This window comes from Gymnogyps californianus, chromosome 1 (genome assembly GCF_018139145.2).
Source record: "Gymnogyps californianus isolate 813 chromosome 1, ASM1813914v2, whole genome shotgun sequence".
Lineage (NCBI taxonomy): Eukaryota > Metazoa > Chordata > Aves > Accipitriformes > Cathartidae > Gymnogyps > Gymnogyps californianus.
The window spans coordinates 166,432,717-166,446,255 of record NC_059471.1 but is presented as its reverse complement, the minus strand read 5'-3'; the positions used below and the strand labels follow the sequence as shown (position 1 = coordinate 166,446,255).

General features: G+C 36.6%; 1 protein-coding gene across 1 annotated transcript in view; it reads left to right on the top strand.

Annotated features, from left to right (window-relative positions):
* Positions 1-11,263, top strand: part of APAF1 (apoptotic peptidase activating factor 1) — a 39,454-nt gene extending 28,191 nt beyond the window's left edge. Inside the window, exons 22-28 of the mRNA XM_050895954.1 lie at positions 2,188-2,313; positions 2,680-2,805; positions 4,457-4,576; positions 4,915-5,040; positions 5,831-5,956; positions 6,409-6,555; positions 9,608-11,263. Of these exons, the coding sequence (XP_050751911.1) occupies positions 2,188-2,313; positions 2,680-2,805; positions 4,457-4,576; positions 4,915-5,040; positions 5,831-5,956; positions 6,409-6,555; positions 9,608-9,751 (915 nt within the window). The 3' untranslated portion in view covers positions 9,752-11,263. The remainder of the gene's footprint in view (positions 1-2,187; positions 2,314-2,679; positions 2,806-4,456; positions 4,577-4,914; positions 5,041-5,830; positions 5,957-6,408; positions 6,556-9,607) is intronic.
* Positions 11,264-13,539: the final 2,276 nt, after the last annotated feature.

Sequence of the window (13,539 nt, the reverse complement as noted above, 5' to 3'; positions counted from 1 at the left end):
ACCAGGTGTTACGCAGCACATGTACGTAATGCATCAGAACTACTGTGTAATAGCAGAAGGAATCATCTCAAATTGGGGGAATGAAAGGTGTAAGCCCAGGTCTGCCTACAGCCTTAGAGCATGGCGTCTTTTATGTCCTAAAGAAAATATTAATAGTGGATACACTTACTACTTTGGATCCCTTCACCAAGTAGTAAGTACACCAACATCCAAAATATATTTTTGCATTCCATGATAGCAAATGCATGCACATCTTTCTTTTTTATCATGATTCTCTAATACATTAAATAAAGTCAGTTGATAGGATTTTCTTTGAAGTGAAGTCAATACAGTTCATTCAGATTATGCTTCCACTTGATTGGAACTGTTTAAAAGCAGAAACACTTTCATATTTGTTGCAGAATGCTGCTTATGCAAACTGATTGCGTGTTAACCCACAAAAGGGGCAATGCCATATCTTTGGCCATGAGGTAGCTATTTCAGGTGTTTAGCCTAAAGCAGCATCTGAGTAGGAACGCACCTTTGTTCTGGACTGTGAAAGCAGTGAATTCTTATTGCTGGATGTGTAGGTAGGTGAGTGTTGGAATAGATTCTGCTGCCCGGCACTGAGGGACACTGTGCAGATAATCTTTTTGTGCAGGGTCATGTCCTTTCTCCTAATTTGGCTGAAGGCAAACATGTAAACTATGTAATCCTGGCTAATCAGCATGACCATTGCCTTTATTTCTAGTTCTAGAGATGCTCAGCTTTTCCTAGAGGGCTACTAGAATGAGAGCTTTCTTTGCAGAAGCTTTTCTTCTTGTTTGCCCTGTACTTCCTGTTTCTCTCTTCCTGATTATTTTCTGTCCTCCTTCTTTTGTCTGTCTTGTCAACAAGTTAGCCAGTTCTTACTTTACCTAAAAATCCTATTAAAAATACCTTAAGTGGAATGGTGGTGATATTTGAATAGTGAGGAATATAGATGTGGAAATAGCTAAAGTGTCTCCAGTGGGGCCTTGGCAATAAAAAGATTTCAGTCTTTGAGCCAACAGAAAGCAGTCAATGTTGAAACTAAAATTTATGTGAACAAATAATATGTGAGAAAAGAGAAGCTGCATCTGTTGCAGTGAAGAGATGGAAGAAACCACAGCAAATGGAGTTATACCTATTTATGTGTGGGGAGCAGTTTAGGATAATCGCTACTTTTTAAATTTCCTGAATTGTAAAATCTGTAGTGACTACTATGTAATGGTGTAGTCTGGCTCTCATTTGAATTGGTAGACCTGATCTATTTATTTATGCCTAGTATATTTCTGTTGTAACTTTAGTTGAAACATTTCCCAGAGAAAGGTGGTGCTGAGATTTTCTGCTTAAATACAATATTCTGACATCCTGTAGAGATGCAGTCATGAGAGAAGATTCTGTTGTAGAAAGAGAATAGATTTTTCACCCTTGCACAAAAAGATAAATTGACTGAAAAGACAAATTGCAGTTAAGCATGTGTACTGTAATTTAACAGTGTATCTCTGTTATCACATCTCTAAAAGTAGTTTTTCTTGCAATGGTGATGTTTTACCCTTTGTAATTTGTAATCTCTCAGAATTGGGGTCCTAGTCACCTTTTGATGTGCAGTGTGTTTATTTTTAAACACTTCACACTGGTAGCTTTCTAAACTTAAACTTAGTTTGTAAATCATGGTATTCTAAAGATTTCCCCCTCCCCCAGGGAATTGGGGGCAATTTGAGGTGAAATTGATTTGAGGGCGATACTGAGTTGAGATTTGGTGTATTGTGTGTGCTAATAAGTTTAAAGTCGTGCTTAGAGGATGCACTTAAAGTATTTTATGCTCCATTTGGCATGAGCTGTGTAATCTGGCTGGCAAGGTAAATTTGAGCGTGGAGCTTGCTATATGGCTTTTGAAATTTGGGAGTAGCATTTTGAGTTACTGTTTTCTGTAGTCATACAAACTTTAAAAAGCCTTCTAATACTGAGATGGGTTTCCTTCTGCAAACTTGTCCTGTTCAGAGAGCATTCTATGAAGATAGTTACACTGACCTTCAAAGCAATTGGTTTATGAAAGTAACTGATTCTTATAATTCAAAGTTTGAAACTGGTACACTGTTCTCTTTAGCATTCTTAGCTCTGTATTGAAATTTATTTAAGTTTAAATTTAAAAATATTGCAATAAATTAAATTCCTATCTTGCAGCTTATCAATGGAAATACAGACAGTGTTTTTATGCAGACAGCAGCTCAAGAATCCCCCATTTCCTGCTGTTGCTTAAGTGAAGATCTTAAATTTGCAGCTTTTGGACAGGAGAGTGGAACAATAAAGGTATTAAATCCTAAATTTGATTTTTAAAATAGTAGGAAAACACCCTTCTTGGTGCTTTTTCTTTTTAAAGAAATGTGATTTTAATGACTTTGTACAATAATGTTCTTCAACATAGTACTTTAAAGTCTTTACTTCTGCGAGTGATGCCTAAATGACAATAATTTAAAGGTAGTGCTAATAATGTAGCTCTGAATTTCATTTTACCAAGGACTAAGCTAATAAGAATTTTTGGTTGCTCCAGTCCATTGACTGAGAATTTTATGTGTTTACAATTTCATGTTATTTAAAAAAGAATTTGCATGTTTTTTTCTTCCTTTTCCTCAAGTATGTAAAATAAATATAATTATTGCATTCTTCTTTGTAAAGGTATTACAGTTGTTGGATGGGAAAGTTCTGAAGTCCCGGGAGGCCTACAGGACATCTGTGCAGCATTGTAGATTTACATCTGATTGTCAGACTCTCATTTCAAGTGCTCATGATTCAGTTATACAGGTTTGGAAGATATTTAAAAAGATTTTGTTGTAACTTACTTACAATTTATTTAAAAAGATCTTTTATACTGTAGATAATGTAAACTCAGTAAATGACTACTGTATTCTGTATTGCTCCATCTTGGGGCAAGGGACTGTAGAAACTGTAGCCTCTATTTATACCTTATGTGATAATGAATATTACACAATTTCTATTTTTAATGCTGTGGATGATAGAAAGACACCAACCTTTAAGATAGGTGAAAGGAACATTAATTTTCAAACAAGATAACTCAACAGTTCCGATTGCGTTAAGTGAAGGGTTTGGGATGTGACCCAGAACTGGTTATATATGGTAGGTCTGTCAGTGGGCTTGCTTACACTGTCTGAAGGAATGAGGTAAAAAGACCTGACTCTGAGCGGGCTAGTGTGTCCACCTAGTCCAGTACAGTGCTGAATACAGATACTAGCTAGAAATAGAATGGCTGCACTAATGTAGTCTCAAATTAATAAGCTCTGCCTTTCAGCAAGGTAGATTGTCTCCGGAGAAGCATTCTGGTGTGTCTATATTAGCATTTTAGCTCACCTCAGGGATGCACTCTTGAAGTGAACGTCCTGGTCGTTTATGCTTACTGTGCTTTATTTTGCACTGCAGAGCAGTTGCAGGCATGCTGACAGGATTCCTAAACTAGAGCACATGCTCCAGCTACTAATGAGCATTCAGTCCACATGACCAAACTTTGGCTGGTTTGAAGTAAAACCTCCAAAACACACATGGGTGCTGGTCCTCAGCACTGTTTTGCTCACCAAATCTGTTCCAACACCTGCTTGCTGATACACACGTAACCCGTGCAGTATCCCACTTTGGTGTTTGTTTCGATCTGAAGCTAGCTTGAGCGCCATCACTGTGGTCAATTAAGCAGTACAGACAGCTCACCACTTTATCGGCTTTTGGATCCTCCTTTCAGGTCTAACGTGGGTCGCTTTTCTTCTGGGTCCTCGGCTCCCTCTAGTGGACAGTGCCTCAGTTAAACGTCCAGGATTGTCATCTGAACACTTCTGCTTCCTGTTCTTTCTTTGATGCAGAAAACCTGTTAATTTGAAAACTATTAAATCATTGTCATTTAAATTAAATTGATGCTTAATAGCTTCTGTAAAATAAAATGACAGTTCTTCAGTTTTCAGTGAATAGCTGAATTGAAGTGTCATTTTTTTACAAAAATGCAAAGCAAAACGGCATTTCATTAAAAATACACTTTGAAAATATAAGAGAAAATTAATTTAAGTATGGAAAATATGAGGTCTGCCAGATGGCGGAAGTCTATTTGTTGCAATAATCAAAGGTTTAAAACCCAAAACTTCTGGGGTTTTATAAAGCCTACAAAATTATTGTTTTGCTTTTTTTTTTTAAATTATCAGTGAATTTTAAGCATCAAATTCACTTTGAAAATCAGAATATGTGTGTATGATACGTTGACTATTAAATACTATGGCATCCTCAATCTTTAGCATCTCTACTATGGATATCTTCAATATCTAACCTTTTAATCAGTTGCCACCTCCATAAGAACTTTTTATTATTCGTGTGACTTTAAAATCACTCAGTTCCTTCTTCTTAACTTATGTTTGCCATTAAATTTTTTTTTTAAAAAGTATTCCATCTTTATGATTAGGTATGGAACTGGCAGTTGAGCGAGTGCATGTTTCTAAGAGGGCACAAGGAAGCAGTCAAGGATTTTAGACTTCTGGAAAATTCAAAACTTCTTTCTTGGTCATTTGATGGAACTGTTAAGGTAAATAAAAGGCTGTGATTCCACAAATCGCATAAAATATACATTTTACTGTCTCTTCTAACATTTGGTATTTCCTGCACTTTGTGTTGACACATATTTTATTGAATTGATCCTAAAGCATAAGCTGACTTTTAAGACACAATTTTGCATTTTCTATTTCTAGTAAGATTTACACTCTTGTTGTATTTTAACTATACCAGTAAGTATGACAAAATGTTGGCCATATTAGAACTATGTAGCTGAGTTTTCTCTCTTATATAGCATTGTGTAAGATGCAGGTGTGTTAACGCTTTTTACAGTGTTACAAAAGTAACCTGTTTTTCCTGTATATTTGGTAGGTTTGGAATATCACTACTGGAAACACAGAAAAAGATTTTGCTTGCCATGGAGGTGCTGTTCTTTCCTGTGCTGTTTCACCTGATGGTAGTAAATTTTCATCTACTTCTGCTGACAAAACTGCAAAGGTTGGTGACTTCCTGTACAAAGATAAAAATGATGCCTTATTTGTCCTGAAATGTATGCTGTATTTTTTTATTCTGAGGTAACTAGTGATTATTTAAGTTATCCTGTTGTATTTCTAGTATTAAATTTCCTGTATCTGTGAACATGTTTCTAAAGCTGTTAGTCATTCACAATTGATCTTGGATATAACTTGAGGCTGTCCAGGTGACTTCTGTACAAATAAAATGCATGTTTAATGCACAAGTTTGTGCAGAACACTTTGTTTAGTTCTCTGTATTGATTTGTTAATAGCCTAACATTCTTACTTTGGAAACCTAAGTTAACAAAAGTTTCTGAAACTTCCAGTGAAAGCGATGTCCGTAGGTTCTGGCATTCCTGTTCAGAAGTCAGGTGCAAAAAAAGTGAACTGTTTAATATTCTGGGGCTGCCCCATTAGATTTTTAAAGTGTCCCATTAGATTTTTAAAATACAGCTTTAAATTAATTGGTGAATCCTTTTTTTATGAACAGCTCTAAACTTTCTTGTATTTGAATCAGTTTCATTAAAGAATATATTCCAAGGAAAAAAATATACTCGCAGTTGGTTCAGTAATTTGTCGCAAATGAATTCTTGTGTGATTCAGATAATAAAAACAGACTACAGTGTAATACATACATAAATGCACACACACACACACACACATATATATACAAAAAGTCTTATGTACATTTGAATACTAAAGCCTTTTTAGAAAGAGGTCGTAATTGGTTTTGAACTTATCTTTTTCACTCTTTTGTAATGTTTTCCATTTAGATATGGAGCTTTGAAAGTTCATCTGTTCTTCATGAGCTGAAAGGTCATGAAGCCTGTGTGCGGTGCTGTTCTTTCTCTCCTAATAACAAATTATTGGCCACTGGAGATGACAAAGGAGAAATAAGGGTACTGCTTTAACCTTGCTGTTTATTTTATAATTCAATTGATAGTCAATTCACAGACAGAAGAGTTCTCATAGTTTGTGTTCTGCATGTCTAATTTGTTAGCATTGTGGTGAACATCGGGGAGTTGGAAATAGCAAAATTTGCAACATGAGACAGTAGTTTGTAACCATATTGATAGATTTATGTTCCATGAATGCTGAGGAACTGATTCACATGATTTACTAATAATTCTACTGTGAATTGCATGTGTGATTAAATCCTCCATATATGATATAGTTCTGAGAGGAGAATTAATTTTTTTGGATTATTTTGTCACTTCAAGTAGAATGCTTGTTTACAAGGTGGGTTTTTTTCCCTCTAATATAGAAAAATACTTTTCAGCTTTTCTTACTTGAGATTTTTTTTTTTCCCCCATTAAGTTTACTTATATACATAATCTTCCCTCTCTTTTAGATTTGGGACATTTTAACAGGTGCTTTACTTCACTTCTGCTCCCCAGTTACTGTAGACGAAGGAGAGCCAACACATGGTGGTTGGGTAACAGACCTCTCATTTTCTCCTGACAGTAAAATGCTTGTGTCATCTGGAGGCTATCTTAAGGTAAGCCTTGAAATAATAGAATATCCTAACATAACTAATTAAATGGCAATACTCTGATAATTCTAAAGGAGAATGCAGACTAATTCAAAGAAACAAACCTGAAATGTTTTACTTAACACAAAGCTGCTCCATTTTCAGACTGTCTAGCACTTTTCACTTCTCTTCTTCACAAATCTGAAAGCCTGCTGAAAAGGTCTGTTAAGAATTCAGACTTCAGACTTGGAGTTTGTTTTCGAACTCCATATGTTCCATTTTTATTAGCTTCAGATTTTTATTAGCAATGTCCTTCATTAACATCTTTAATATTAAAGATCCCAGTCATTTTTGTCTGCCTTAATATCCACTCAATTTCAGCAGCAATTGTGTTCTTTATAATGAGCAGAAAAATGCTCTATGTCAGGCTTTTATTTTTTTTTTTAAGACACTGAGTTTTAAATTTTTTCGTAAATAGAAATTCAGAAGGAATTGCAAGTGATAATTTTCTGCCTTGAAAGACATTCTATAAGTAATCTTTGGAAGAAGGCATGCTGAAACTGAGGAAATCAGCCTTTTCATCAGTCTTTCATTGGTTCAGACATCTACTGGGCATATGTTTTTCGGGAAGGGGAAGAGGTAGTCTTTCTTTCAGTCTGTGAACTGGTTCTTCATAATTGTAAATTTCTCATTAGTTTATTCATTTTTTTTCCCCATGTGATAGCTAATACCTGTTAGTAGAAACTGTGTGTATATGTGAAATGACAGGTTGTGGAGTTCTCATCTCACAGACTGCTGGAGGTTAGTTGATTGTTGGTCAGTGTTTAGCTGTTGGACATGCCACCAGACTAATTCTTTGAAGTCAGTTAGTAACCATTTAACAAAGACCATTGAATTTTCTAATTTAGCATTGAAAACATCTTCTGAGGTTCATTTCATATTAAAGAACAAGATATGCATCCTGTTTCTAGCTTTCTTCCCATTTTGTCTTGTGGTTACGCAGTATGGTATTGTGATGCTGCTTAGAGTCACAGAATGGTTTAGGATGTTAGGGATTTCTGGAACTCATCTTGTCCAGCCCCTTGCTAGAAGTAGTTTGCAGAGTTAGATAAAGTTGCTTAGGGCCTTGCCCCATCAAGTTTTGTCCCCCACTCCAACAGGGGCGTCTCTGGGCCCTGAGAGGAGAGTCTGTCATCTGTAACCCTCTTTTCGGTAGCTGAAGACAGCAGTTAGCTGCCTTCTCTTCAGGCTAAACAAATTCAGTGCTTTGTCTCTCTTCTATGACATCTCTTCTAGGTGTCCAGCCATCTCAATGACCACGTGCTGGACTTGGCTCCAGTTCGTCAGTGTCTTTCTTGTACTAGGGTGGGGCTCAACACACAGTGACTGAACTGCTGACTACTACTTTTTGAATCTAGCAGTCCACCCAGTTTGTCACCTGCCTTGTATTCCACCCATCCAGTCTTTATCTCTCCAGTTTGACTATAGGGACACTATGGCAGACCATGTTGAAGGCTTGGCTAAAGTCAAGGTTAATCACATCCACTGCTCTTGCCATGCTGTTTGCAGAGCCACCATTATTGTCAATTAAAGTCAATTGGGTGGTTCAGCATGATTTACCTTTGGTAAATCTGTGCTAGTTGTTCATGATCACCTTCTTGTCCTTCACATGACTTGAAATGGCTTCCAGAAAACTTGTTCCATAATAATCCCAGACACGAGTGAAGATTACTGGCCTGTAGTTTCCAGCATCTTCTTTGCCCTTGGTGAAAATGGGTATGGCATTTGCCTTTTTCCAGTCATTGGGACCAGATTCAATCACCATGTCTTCTCAAAGTATTGTATTTCTACTTTTCTTTCAAGATCTATAGATGGAAGTGTATGATGTGCATGAAAACACACCCACCCACACCGTTTTTGTAGGGAGATGCTAGTCAGTGAAACTCTAAAACATTTCAGAAGTTTGGACCTCTAGAAACTGGACTGAGTTGGATTGTAGAGTAACATGGAAGATACCTTTCAACAAATGAGTTGTCGTATTCATAGATGAGGTGCATCCAGCTATGTACTGTTGAATTTGCTGTGTGAGTGGTACCCACTGGCCCAGCACCTGATCATTTATCCACCAACAAAGGTTCAAGAGCTAATTAAGATCCGTTTGTTCCCCTCCCCTGGGTCTCCATCAAATAACAGACACTTTAGGAAAAGTGTTTTTAATCAGAACATTATAGCTGTGTAGTTGCAAATCTGTATTATGCACACAACTATAATGTTACATATTTCATGAGATGAGTAAGCTAAAAAGTAGTAATACCACCTGCTTTTATAGATGATCAAAGCTGAAGGTAATCTGTTTCGATATTTTGCTACTGCATTCAAATGTTGCAAGAATAGAGAGTAGACTTCTTATTGGAACAATCAAGTAACAGCTTTGTGCTGGATTGTGTTTGGTTCAATTTTTCATTGGTCTACAGTTTTTCTGAGAAATGTGAAATTTCAGGCTATGTTCGTGGAGTAAACTGATGGTTGAAGGTTTCTCTGTATCTTTGTTATTAGTGCTTACTGTATATTCTAAAAAAAAAAAAAAAAAATTCTAATCTCACTGGAAAAAAGTTTGTCCTGCTAACAAAACTGCAAATGATTTCAAATGTGTACATGATTGTGAGTCCAGCTAAGTTTTTTAATCCAGCTATATTTTCAAGTATATTGTCTGGCAATGTGTTTCATGTATTCATTTGGTTATATAAAAATACATAATCTTTTAAGTTTTGGACATGTTACAGTTTACGTCTATTGATTGCATTTTGTGATGGGGTAAGGGGTAGTACCTGAATTTATTATTTTGTGTGCTTTCCTGAAATTGAACAGCTTCAGTCTTTTTGAAGTTTCTTTTCATCTGAAAGTCTTATACCTCTAGTAACTGGTCCTGAACATTTTCTACTTAAGATTGCTTGTATTTTTATTTTAATTCTACCTCTTTGGGGAAAGCAGTCAACTGGGCTTGCCATGCTAAGCCTGTTTATAGAATTTATTCTAAGCTTCCTTCCACTAACTGAAAGTGTGTTGTTGTTTTTTATAGTGGTGGAATGTAACTACTGGAGAATCCTTACAAACCTTCTACACAAATGGAACAAACCTCAAGTCAATACATGTGTCCCCTAATTTCAACGTGTATGTGACTGTTGATAATCTTGGTATTCTTTATGTATTACAGAAGTTGTGATTAATGTGCTGAACACTGCAAAGATAGTTCATTTTTTTAAGCTGGAAACAAAATTCTGCTAAATGTTTGTCTAACGCTCATTAAGCTGTGAATTATATTTCATTGTTGTATTAATGATGTTTTCATGTATATTTATGTACATTTATGCATGTTTCTTCAAATGAACTTGCATTTAATCTTGTTTTTAATAAGCATTATTATAATCCTTAAGTCTTGATTTCCATCTTAAGTACGTTGCTTCATATTTTGTAAAGAAATTATATTAAGATTTATTCAAATTAGTTGAAATTAATATTAAGAGCAGTGAAGAAATAATAGGAATATAATACTTTGAAACTGTATTTTGTGCTAAGGCTGATGGCTCAATGCTCTCTAGCCATGAACACAACTGTGTAAGATGCAAAAAAATTTTTTTACTGTAATGCAAGGATTGTCGTTTAGTACAGAATGGAAAGAATCAGGGACATGCTTCATTTGAAAAATGAAACTAGCTATCTTGGTGCTTGACGTTCAACACAAATCAAGTAGCTGTTCAGTGTACAGCAGCAGTGCCGCTCACTTGCGGCAAGAACCTTCATGCTTCTAACCTTGTGGAGGTAAAGTGCATTGTAACACATATGAGCTATTCCTATTAAGGGGAACATCTCGAGTCTTGTTTTCTCAAGACTTCAAAATCTGAAAGGATATTGCAATTGAAGTGGAAGAGATTGTGCCACATTTCCAGTCAAAGGGTGAATACAGCTAACCAGCTAAACTGAGAATGGAAATGATTTAAAAGGTATCTGTTGAAAAATATAAGATGATGTGAATTTTAGTTATTTTTCCTTTTGGAATTAGCATTCAGTTTATACTATGGAGACATTTTACTGTTGTCAGCTTTGTTTACATCAGATTCTATGCACAGGGATCTCTTGCCTGATAATATGTGATTTTCTTTTTTTAATTTTTTTTTTATTTTTACAGTGTATTTATAGATTCAATATAGAGTAGAAATGTTGACGTTTTGTACTAATTATACGTGATATATCTTTTGTGAATAATTAGGTAGCAATTTTTCTTAGGTACCTAGTAAGCCTTGTTCTAGTAAATTGCCTCTCAACTGCTGTGAGCAACCGCACAAGCATTAATATCATGATTTTCATTTTTGTAGTTGGTAGTAGAACACTCCATCTAAGTACTTGATTGTAAAAAGTACATTAGCAAGTGTCTGTTTCAACTGATACTGAATAATGAAGTTCTCACTTTTAGTATTTTTTTTTGTGTGCATTTCAGAAGATTTAATATACATTCTTAGTATTTTCCTGGTTTTTGACAATCACCAGTTTTTCCTCTTTTTTAACTTGAAATTCCACCATTTCTAAGGTGCTATTGTATACGGGTCAGTATAATCAAATTACTGCTGGCAGAAATGTAAAGAGAAGAAATTCAATAGAAAAAACTTGATGTTTTGTATTCTAAATATGTACAGCATTCAATAAAGATTATCCAGGCAATGTTGGCCAACGTTGTAAATGAATTTGAATTCTTGAGTGTTTGGGTTTTTTACAGGGTAGGAGGGAGGGGTAGTGCTGCCTCTTTTATTGTCTTTTATTGTGGTTTTATTTTCAATCTAAACATAATGCTGCTTTGCAAACCGCATCAAAAAATACTTTGACAGGTAAGCAACAGTATTAAATAGGAGGATGGAGGAAAAAGTGAACAAAGGGAAACTGAAGTCTTGGAACATGTCCTGCAATGTTCAGGACAGAGTTGCTTCTACTGTCTAGTTTGTACCGACCTCATCAGTACCCTCCCGGAATAGCTGAAGACTCAAGGAGCAGGAAGCTCCTCTCAGTCAGCGTCCCTTGATTGCATAGGCTGTGCTGTCCTTACTGCACAGAACCGTGTTGGTCTGAACTTCAGAGACACAACTAGGTAAAAAGACACAGGATAAATGTTTCACCTGAGGAACCAGGGCAGAAAGTTGTCTTTTGTGACAACGCTAATGAAACTCTGATGATTGGAAAAACTGACCATGGTTTAATGAAGAAAGTGAATAGTGGATGAGCGGAGTTCATAGACGATTTCAATTTTGAAGCAAGTAGCACATAAGCTTGAAGAAGTGTGAGATAAATAGTGCATTCTTGAATTATTCTGCAAGAATGACGGCACAGCAGCGTTATATGTGTTGCTGGAACTGAGGAAGCTGCGCTTTGTAGAAGATGGTCAGCATGGTTGTGTTCATGTGCAAATGTATGGCATTGGCTGTAAGTCTTCGTAGCTGAGGTGGAAGGAGAGAAATAGCGATGAGAAAGTCTGAAGAGCCAAAGAATAGATAAGATTCACAGGATGACAACATTTAAATGAAAAATTGTTAAAATAGGGGCCAACCAAGACAGCAACTTCTTTAATTTAAATTATTTAAGAAGGTTAAGGCAGTTTACTGTAATAAAAAATGAAGTCCTGCTGTGTCATCAGATTTAGGTTTTCTCTTTGATGTTAGATGTATTTTAAAGGAAACAAAAGAAAGTTTGGCCAGAAGCAATTTTTATGTAGATGGAACATTAGCGCTTCCATTATCTCTTGTAATGCCAGATCAAATTGAATCAGTCTGCATTCAAATGAGCTAATGAGCATTGCCAATTTTATCTAGTTCTTTTAACTGAAATTATAATACGCTTTTGTGTAAACAATTTTTAGGTACACTTCCTATTAACGATGCCTATCAGTTTCTGTAGAAGTTTTGAGTCTCTTCACTTCGGTAATTAGACCTAGAGCTCCTTCACAAATCCCTTTTTTCCTCTTTCCTTTATTAACAAGGAATTGTACCCACATGCAATACAGTTGCTCAAGAGGATGCTTTATATTGCCTTGAGTTGTACCATTCCTTTAACTGCAGTGTTCTCCTTCCCCCTCTTCTCTTACGCAGCCGTTTGAAATGGAACTGTGCCGTTATTGCCTGAGGTTTTCCCGTGTAAATGTTTATAGATCTCTTGTAGTGCTGGAGTGTGTGGGTAGAGCTGGAACTGGTAACCTGTTGCCAGTAGAGGAACATCCTCCACCCCAAAATTATTCTGCCTCCTCTAGAAAACGATGCAGTGAAACTCCCTGTTACAGAATGCTGAGCAAATTGCTGATTTTTTTTTTTTTTACCAATTTTTTATTTAATGAACTCTCTGTATGGGACCCATTTCCCCAGGTTGTATCTAGCTACGACAGAGTCTGTGTCCTTGTCTCTCCTCTCCTGAGGTGTTTTACAGAAGCTGATGCCTTTGCAGGTTTCAGGGGAAAGCCAGGCTGGGAAAGCAGTCTGACTCGGGTGGTTTCTTCTGCCCTCCTGGAACAGAACGTTGCAGGGAGGCCACTCTTCCCCATCTTCAAGAAGGCAGTAAACCCAGAATACCAGTAGGTCACAGAGAATTCAGGTATGTTCTTGCAATTCCTACTAGAACACGAACCCCTTACCGAACTGGTCGGTTGCCCTTTCTCCTTCATAGCAAGTACAGATGCCATGGCAATGCCGAGGAGTGCCGAAGTCAGCCTTGTGGCCGAGAGATGCTTTCTGGTGTTTCCCTCTGATGGCACACACTCAGGTGTATTTGTCCACATTTTGCTTTCCTCCTCCTTCAACGAATTTATTTGGGCTCATAGATGGTGATGACGATGCCCAAGAGCTCTGAGGAGTTGGGATGCCTTGTTTCTGTTGGGATTTCAAGAAGAGCAGAAGCCAAATGAACCTTACTGTTTGGAGAACAGGGAGCGTGCCAGATACTCAGAACACTTTCAGTGTGATTTTTGTGCTCAGTTTC